Raw genomic sequence first — 10,398 nt, forward strand, 5'->3', positions numbered from 1 at the left:
TAGTCATGAAAACTCCTAATAGCACAGTAGGCTTATAGGAAACCCTTGCACACTCCCATTCCCACTTCCACCCTACACAATTATCGACCGTTAGGTAATTTTTACTTCGGGGAGTCCACCACTACTATGGGGTCCAGGGGCGAAGGACTTGGGGGAAGTCCCCGCCTCTATTTGACGGACCCGTGTCGAAGGCGCGCGCGGCGCGAAATATCGGTGCTTGTTAATAAATATCGAAAAACTAAAGTGATGACAAATATGTTAATTAATACTATAAAAATTTATGATGACCAAATATATGTCAACGAGTACATATACTTACGACAGGTTAAATCAGTAAAAGGCCAACTCCTTAAAGAAATAGAAAGAAGAATTAGTATGACATGAAAGCGGTACTGGTCATTAAAAGAAATTTTGAAAAATGCAAAAATACCTATCTCAGAAAAGATCAAAGTATATACCACATGCATCCTTTCATGCCTCACTTACGGTTGCCAAACATTGCCTCAGACTTCCAAAACGAAGCAAATGCTTATGGTGTGCCGGCGGAGTATGGAAAGAAGTATGTTAAATATCAAAAGAATGGATAAGTGGAGATCAGGATCCAAGATCAGGAAAATCACGAGGGCTAAAGATGTATTATGCAACATACGGTCACTAAAATGGAAATGAACAGGACATAATTATGATAAGGTCAAAAATAGACAAATGGAAAAAGGATGTCACGGAGTGGCATCCCAGAGACGGAAAAAGAAAAAGGGGTAGGCAGGTGAAGAGATGGGAAGACGACCTGCCAAAACATTAGAGAAAGCTCGCCAGCTCAAGAGACCATTGGAGAAAGTTGGAGGAGGCCTATGTCTCAAGACAACCTGACCATATTGAAAATATTAGTTAAATGTAATTTAGTATGTAAGTTAATTGGTCAGTGAATAAAGGCTATTTTTATTTTATTTATTATTTTATTAGAATCATTTTAGAAAATTAGAAATTAATAACCACCATAGAATATAATAAAATATACATAGTATGAAAATTAAACTCGTTTGACTTTGTTTATAAAACAGAAAAAATCGTATTTACTGTATTGTATTTTTTTAAATTTTTTCTTTACAATATTTCAGCTTTTAAACGTATAAATGTCACCATATAAATATTTGATGACATTTATTATGACAGTCAGCTACTATAGATTTTAAGACGTTCGACTACGCTATTTGGTTGATACCAAATTACCAAACTTTGGTATCAGTGGCTTGTTATTGAATTAAATACAGATTGTAATGTATAACAATGTAAATATAAATTATCGCTATGCTTGACATAAAAGCATGTACTGTATGCTTGAAAACAAATGTAAAAATTTACAGTTTGAACACAGACCAACTGAGACATGAATATAATTTGGTATCGGGCTTAATGGTAGGTTTTTGTATTACATATATTTTAGTAAGAAATTACGAATTACTTAAAAACATGTTTTAATCTTGAAAGTATGAACACAAAACATCTTTAAATAATTTTTAGAGTATAGCAGTTTCAAAACTGTTGCTAATTAGAATTAAAGTCTTTGAAAAATAATATGATGTATATTTATTTATATATGAAACAAGTAAAACAATTAAGAAAATTACAAATGTAGATTTTGTTACATAAATTTTATGTATAGTTATAAATATTATTTTTATAATTATTATTCTAAATTAAAAAAACATTGTCCTTTATTGTCCAGGCATAAATTTATTTCTTACTAAAAACTAAATTCTTTTAATAAACTGAGTTATGATGTTTACTCATGGATTATCTTTTTTTTTAATTTTAGACCTACACTCAAAATGGTCTACCTGAATATTTATGTTATCAATGTATAGCTTATGTTAGAAATTTTAAGAAGTTCCGTGATAAATGTCAACATTCATACTATGCACTCAGAGAAGCATTTGATAGGGATAAAAAAGTAAGTATTTATAATTCATGTCATCATTATGATATTTATAAATATATGGTGACTATATTTCTATATTTTTTTTCAAGATAACCCAAACTGTTGTGGAAGAGTTAAGCCACAACATAACAAATATAGAGCCAAGCCTCTCATATTTGGCACTAGATCATTATAGAACAAAATATGAGTTTGTCAAGTCCAAAACAAAGAAACATAGACATAATGATTCAAAAGAAGTTGATAATATACCCACATTTCAATTCACTACTACTTCGGATGAACTTTTATTTAAAATACCCAAGAAAAAAACAAAGCTTTGGGTGGACTTAGGAGATAGTATAAAGCAGGAAGATGAATCTCTTACTAAATCTGATGAAATATTTGCTGAATCAACTGAACTGTATGAAAAGAAAGATGATGACTTCTATGATGATTTTGATGATTATGATATACAAAATGATGAATTTGATAATGATTTTGAAACAAAATTGGATAAACAAGTAGATGTAAATGGAGATAAATTAGAAGAGGAGTATGCTACATTAGTGCCAATATCTACTAAAGAAGCTAAAGCGGCAGTTGAAGTATACAAAATGCTTTTCCAAGGAAAGTTTTCATGTGAAGTGTGTCAAAAAACTTATAACAGTCAATACAGATTGAAAGCTCATATGCGAATGCATGATATGGTAAATTATAATTAATTTTTAAACTTATTTAATAGAGGAAAAATGAAGTTGTTTTCATGATTTTTTTTATGATAAGTATCAACAAATTGTGGGCATTGTCACATGTCATTGTTTTAGGTTCGATTGCCACTTGATGGAGTGAATCAATTTCATTTCTGTGCCCTGGTAAGGAAAAAAGGAGTGTCAAAACTAGGTTCTTCCTGCTTACCCTGTTATATGTGATATAGAGAGAAAGTGATAAAATAAATAAAATAAAAATACTATACTATCTTATATTAATATTAGCTTATATATATGTTTTGACATTTTAAAAGTTCACAAGATTTATTTTACCCAAAAGTTGTCATAACATCTATATGTAGTTAACAGAAAATTTATTCATACATGTAGAAGTATTTGAAATTCTTAATTATTGATATGCATATTGCATATTGTCAACAATTGGGTGTTTGCATGTGGAATGGAACGTTAAGACATTGGGTTCACTCTGCCCGTCTAGCTATGCGGGAAAAGTGTGAAACTACATGATTACTATTTACATTTTCAGTGTATTAGTGGCACTTTTTCGTGTTCGCTGTGCAAGTTTTACTACAGATCTGAACTGCTTTTAAAATCGCATATGACAGAAAAACATATGTACAAATACTTATGTAAGAAGTGCCCTGAGGTAAACTTTGATAGGTGAGCTATTAATTATAAGTTGTATCAGGATTTTATAATTTTACTGTCATTAATATTCTTATATATTTATTGCTTTTTGACAATAACGGCGAGAAAATGATGAAACGGATGTATATGTAGATTTGACAATATATAATGACATACTAGATCTTACTTAAGTTCTCCAGAAAAAAAAGGATTTCAGTAAGCCAAATATATAAACAAGGCTTGTCAGATTAATTTCCATGTAAAAACGAATATTAAAATATTTTTTGTTTTTTGGTATGTTTAGGCAAAATGCAACATTTTGTCCCCCATTGCTATGAGATTCTAAAGGAACGTCAGAGTAGTTGTATAATTACTGAAAAGTGGAGAATATAGTAATATACTAGATACTTTTTGTCCACCATATCCTGCTATTTCAAATTAAAAACGATTTTATATGGTGCTAGTTTTCAGCTGTGGCTTTGAATGATTTCCTTTGTCAGTTAATGGACAAGTAATCGACAGAAATGCAACACAAAAAAAATTGTACATATCAGTATAATTTAAAGATAAATAAAATACAATAAAATTCAAATTACAGGCATTCAGCAAAACGACATTACTATTGGGGTCATTTCACAGAAATATCACAGAAACGTACACATTCATCAAGACTTACAAAAGGAAGACGGAAGCACAAATCTGCCATCAGACAATTAGAACCAAAGGCTGGTGATCCAGAAGATTTTCCAATACTCTCTGCTGTCAGTCAAGAAGAACAATATACTTTAATACGAGACAGACAGAAGACCAAGAACTATATAGATTCCCCATACAAATGTGAATATTGCTATAAAGGTTTTAGAGTTGCTACAACATATGAAACACATTTAAAGAAACATGATCCTGTAAGTAATTATTTTTAATTAAAAATATTTAAATGACTGTTGAAAGAATATTTTAGTTTCGTTATAGATTTTTATTTATATTTTTATTATAAATACTTTCATTATTTTTTATATAATACATTCACTTATGTGAGGTATATTAATTCAATTATTGATAATGGTTCCACCAATTGCTATTCTTAAGCACTCATTTTCATTGGTTATTAAATTAGTTGTTATAAAGCATCTAAATAAGGGCTGTCAACTAATGAAAGTAGGCTATCAATATATATGGCATGCGAGTATTCCCTGCACGGTCTAACAACCAATGACATTGGTTATAAGTCTCCCATACTCGCATGGGGTACCTATTGCATATCTTTCGCAAACCAAATGCGTGCTGTAACGAACAATAAAAATTTGCCGTAAATGTGAACTTACTTTACAATTGTTGCAATATGTAAATCATTACAATATTATTTTAATTTTACTTAACTTTACTTTACTTAGATGTAGTGAAATATCCAAAATAATGAAAGTAATTCATGAACACACATAGGTATTACAAGTATATTTTCATATTACAGGCAATCTCAGGCGAGCTCCAATGTGATACATGCAAGACATACTGCCCCAACACAGCAAAAATGTATAAACATATGACCAGGTGTCATATTTACAAGTATACCTGCCAAATGTGTGGATATGTTTGTTTTAATAGGTAAATATTGGGTATTTTTTTAAATAATATAATATTACAAATTTTGCTTGTGACACACAACGGCTGTGGGTTCTATCCCACTTGGGGAAATGAATTTATTCTCTTTTTTCTATGCTTTTGTCAACACGAATTTTTGCAATTATACATAGATGAGATGATAAATCATAATGATTTGATGATAAAGCCTGAAGTATTAAACCTTGGGTTGCCTATAAGTAAACCTGCAGAATACGGCAGATAATGACTTATTTTACTTGTTTGTTTTGATAAAAAGCTTGTTTTTACTTTTTAAACTAATATTTGATTTCGTTACGCAATGGTAACAAAATTATTGGCTTGTATACGCAAAAATATCTGTCATAGAACTTTTTAGTGGTAGAATATTATTTTGATGGTAGTATGATTACTAGCATGAGACACTAATATAATGGCTTTAATATACCAAATCTTACTAAAAAGAAAGAAAGATCTTATTTGAAAAAACATTATGTTACTACTAACATATCTATATAGATATTTTTTAATGTTATTACAGAGGTCAAGCAAAAATACATTATAACTGGCACAAAAAAGTCATCTACCCTTGTCCTCATTGCAAGAAAGAATTTTCGTAAGTTTTTTTCATACATTAAAGATTATTAACATATTAACATTTTATATTCATATTTAAAATAAACATAATAAATATTGAGGCCATTGTGGCGCAGGGGCACAAAATGTGACTGTAAACACTACTGGTTGTGGGTTCGATCCCCACTCGAGGAAATGAAATATTTATTTAAATTTATACTTTCATTTCTTTGTTCTGGTGTCGAAGCAAAGCGCGGCGTTGAGTTCCGGCACTCAACACGCAATGCCTCCAGAACTCGGTGGAAAATGAGAAATGGAGTGTCTTAACAAAGATATCCTCTGCCTACCCTGGTGGATTTTTTTTTAATCCATCATCCATCCAAATTATAAATCCACTGCTGAATGTAGGCCTCCCTCATCAAACTTAATTTTTTATTTACTTATAATATATATGAAATATAAATCATATCGAAACACATTAGGACAGTGGTTCAGTGTAAATGCGATGGTTGTGGGTCCTCCTTCTCCTCCTCATAAGAGGGAATAAATTATTCTCATTTCCCCTGTCCTGAGGCGTTGATTTCTCCACTCACAACGCAATGTCTTCAATTGAGGCGGAAAGTGCAGAATGGAGTGAATTCAAGCTCTAACCACAAAGCCATTTAGGTTCTCATCAATGTGGAAATTCTTATATTCTAACTTATGAAATAAATTGTAAAACAGTTATAGTAATTGTAAATAACATTGTTTTATTTTCTAGAAAAGAGTCAACCAAATTGGGACATATTCGTAAAATGCATCCATCTACAAATATATGCCATTTATGTGGACACAGCTTTGTTAGTGTCACCGGCCTTCATATACACAAACTGAAGACACATAGTAAAGAGGTTAATGTGCAATTAATATAAGTTTAATATATTTCTAATTTTTGTTATTAAATTTAGGATGCCAAAATTACATAAAAAAATCCTCTTAATTTATTTTTTTACATTTTCTCCATTATACTAAGAAAACGTTTTACGATAATTCTTTTTTTATTAGAATGCGAAATAGATGTCATTTGGCCACATAAAAATTTAATGCGGTTTGATTCAGTACTTTTTATTTAATGAGTATTATAAAGAAACTATAATTTTATAAGATCTTTGAGTTTCGCCATCATTATAAATTGTGTTGTGCAAAGTGATCAAAACGTCGGATCGCCAAAAATGTATAATATTATATGCGATTAATGCGGTTAAAGAGTTTAATTTAAAATATTTATTTCTTTATATAGGAAGTAGAAGAAAATCCAGGCAAAGTGGATCCCAATAATCCGTTGTACTGTGCAGAGTGCCGGGTACAGTTCCGCGATGAAGAAGCTTTTAACACTCATCTCGGCTCTTCTAATAAACACGCTGAGACTAATCGGTAAATTTTATTTTTTTTTACCAAAATACAAACCAGTCGATGAGTCGTGTCCACCCTGGAGTTAGTATTTCTGAAAATTTGCGAATGTGCACTCGGAAAAAAAATTAAAACTTCAAAAGTACGAAAACTGCTAAAATCTAATTCGCGTAGTCATTTCCAACTAACGACCACGACTCGTCAACCGTACTGTAAGTTATAATAGAAAAAATTAATAAACTATATACTACTGATAACTTCTTTATTACTATAAAAGTTATGAGGTGAGTTTAAAGTAGTTCAAGTATAACATAACTATTATAATTTTATTATGGTTTACTATATTGTACATGATTTTCTAATGAATGATAGTGTTGTACGTAAGCATAAGGGCAACATAAAAAATAACTCTAAACTCTATATCCTACTTCATCACTTATACTAATTTTAATCTATAATTACAGATCGATGATCCAAGCAAACATCGACAATGCATATGATACAAAGGGCACGGGCGTGAGGGAAGGGCCGCGGCTCACTGACAAGGGAGTCGTCAATATGGGACGCGCCACGTCATCTAATTGCGAAATTGTACGTGTTTTATAATTATAGTAGAGTTATGGTCGCTCTTAAATCAGGCTTTGGAAACTTTTGCGTGCTGTTCACGCGGGAAGAAAATAATCAAGAATACGAAATCTTAGGATTATCTGCGCAGCTAACTAACTAACTTTAGGTTCCTTCACCTAAGCTAGTGCTTGTACACACATTATATCGCTACTTGTATAGTACCTAATTGTTTTTAAAACAAATCTAAAATTTGCGTTCATTTCACATTTAAATGAAGGTTGATGAGTCACAATGACAACAAAGTGTTACTTTACTCTTTTTATTTTAGACAAGTTATAATAATGTGTTAAAATAGTGTTACCAGAGTGAAGAAATGAAAATATTTAAAATAATAATTCATTCTCTTGAGTGGGGATCGAAACCATCACCATCGCGTTACAGTCACATGCGTGCGTGCGCCTCTCAACACCTATATTTAGTTTCTAAACCTATATGCATATATGTAATGTTATTGTTCTAGTGCAACAAGTATCTGTTAAACGATACTCAAGCGACCCGCCACTACGACGCGGAGCACCCCGGCGCGCCCTACCTCAAGCGGTACATGTGCGACATATGCGGGCATAAGACGCGCGTGAGTATACATTTTTTTTTTTGTATAGCTTCACACTATATCCCGCGAATATTCGTACAATAATTCTTAATATTACAGGTATACGTGTTATTTTTAATTTATCGATTATTAATGAATATGTATGAGTTATTTATTTATAACTTATAAACATTATTGAAATAATACAGTAAAACTATCACTTTCGGGCTCTTTACAATATAAGTAAAGGGTATGCTGAGCGAATCAACATGCACTACTACAGAGTGTAGCTAAAAAAAATATAAAAATACAATTTTGAATTTCAGCAATACGCCAACCTAGTGGTACACATGCGTACACACACTCAAGAGAAGCCGTACGCGTGTCCACACTGCGATAGACGCTTCAGTATGCAGAACAATAGAGATCGACATATTGTTGTAAGATATCTTTGATAGATAATCTATTATATACAGATAATTTTTACAGATTGTTTTTTTCGTGACGAAAATCACCCAATAATGATTCGATGACCCCGAAGGCGGAACTTAACGCCGCGCTTTGTTTTCTTATCAGAGTGAGGAAACAGGAACAATTCATTTCCTGATCGGAAATCGAATCCATAACCGTCACTTTTAAGATCTAACGCCGTGCTACGGTGGCGACATATCTGTTATTAATTATTATAATAATATGTACTTATTCCATATAATTTAAATTATAATTGCAGGTGCACACAGGTGAAAAACGCTACCTCTGCCCACATTGCAATCGTCGTTTCTCACAAAAAAACACTGTAAAACTTCACATACAAACTGTACATTTAAAAATACCATATCCACCGTGGAACAAAAAGAATAGGAAGCGGAGGAATATTGATGTGGAACCTGCTTCCCCTCCACCTAACTATAAACTACCCTTGGAAGCCCCCCACGGGAACTACTTGAGTGCCTATATTGATACTACTAATAAAGTGTGTGGCTCACATTAATACATACATTAGGCAGAGTGAACTTGGTGTTAGATTACTGCGTTCCCCATGCACCGCCGATTTCAATGATATATTTGTGTTGAGTGACGGAATTCAACACTGCGCTTTATTTACTAGATTGGGGAAATAAAAATAATTCAAAATACATATATTTGTCCAACACCATCACATTTGCAAACAACTGCAGTCAAAGGCTGTCCCACTGAGCCACGGTGGCTTAATATTTTTTGAAATTAAAAAACATGTTTTAAGTATTGAAATTATGAAATTTAATAATGATATCAGAAAAGAAAAACCGGCTGCTTTTGCAATATACGACGCGCCGCTAAAAAAATATAAATAAAAAAAATACAATCTCAACTTAGAGATAGTGGAACTCCATAATATAACTGATATTAAATTTTATAGTATAGTATAGATTTAAGAAAAAAAGAAATAAAAAAATTAAGTGTATGTTACTAAACGCTTATAGTATTTTAATGTTAATAATTAGAGTAGTAGTATTTCGATATTTTTTAATTAATTATTTTATCCACAGTATTTTTAAACATTTGTAACTTTTTTACCTTTCTATTAACTGACTGTGGATTGATAGAGTAAATATTTCAATGTTCTATTTTAAACAGAAGACATTTTTGTAACATGAAAAAGTTATGTTTAAAAAAAATGCAATATTTTTTAAGCTAATATTATTTTATCATATATGGGTACGTTTTATAAATACGGACCGATGAATCTGTAAATAAGAATCAGTATTAAATTACCTATATCAATTATTATTTTTAATAAGCTTGTTTATGTTTTACAAACTGAAAATATAATGGAAAAATAATTTTGTCAGTCATACGTCAATCTTGTAATAAAAATATGTAGTTACATTATTACTTTTATTATTAGTAAAGACTACATTTTGTAGTTCCAGGTTGAGATTACAATAATATTTTATCTTAGTGTTGCAATTAATTAAAAATATTAAATGTAGACTAACAATATATTGAGGCCGTTATATATTAAATATTTATGAATATAAAAGTAGTATTAAGTTTTTATTTTTAATGTTCATTAAGCCATACTCTGTATGTAGGTTGTACGTTTTAAAAAGCTCTCCACTATTAGACAAAAATATATTAAAAAGATTAATTTATAAGTTTGTAATGTATTATTATAGTTTTAAAATATACACATAGAGTTAAATTTTATTTGCAATAAAATATTTTCAAATCAATGAGTATAATTACATTTATTGGTATAATAAACAATTTTTATATGCTACAATATTTTTATTCCTCTTCCTGCTATCAGTAACATTAATGTTTAATTGTTTAATTTTTCCACCTTACTTTTTGCTGCTTAGATTGGAATCAATATAAAAAGAAATATAATATTTTAATGTTCTTATTTTGGCCTTTAT

The 10,398-nt window shown here is 30.7% G+C and overlaps 1 protein-coding gene across 1 annotated transcript; it reads left to right on the forward strand.

Annotated features, from left to right (window-relative positions):
• Positions 1 to 83: 83 nt before the first annotated feature.
• On the forward strand, positions 84 to 10,259 carry LOC146528360 (uncharacterized). The gene is made up of 14 exons (XM_085203084.1): positions 84 to 906; positions 1,119 to 1,416; positions 1,817 to 1,951; positions 2,029 to 2,625; positions 3,173 to 3,306; positions 3,872 to 4,178; positions 4,745 to 4,878; positions 5,414 to 5,488; positions 6,209 to 6,338; positions 6,728 to 6,861; positions 7,302 to 7,428; positions 7,925 to 8,038; positions 8,323 to 8,436; positions 8,727 to 10,259. The coding sequence occupies exons 2-14, from the start codon at positions 1,309 to 1,311 to the stop codon at positions 8,985 to 8,987; spliced, it is 2,370 nt and encodes a 789-aa protein (XP_085059210.1). The 5' UTR covers positions 84 to 906; positions 1,119 to 1,308; the 3' UTR covers positions 8,988 to 10,259.
• The last annotated feature ends 139 nt before the right edge of the window (positions 10,260 to 10,398 follow it).

The sequence above is a fragment of the Heliconius melpomene genome, chromosome 19 (genome assembly GCF_056956725.1).
Source record: "Heliconius melpomene rosina isolate 202511_hmr_F chromosome 19, ASM5695672v1, whole genome shotgun sequence".
Taxonomy (NCBI): Eukaryota; Metazoa; Arthropoda; class Insecta; order Lepidoptera; family Nymphalidae; genus Heliconius; species Heliconius melpomene.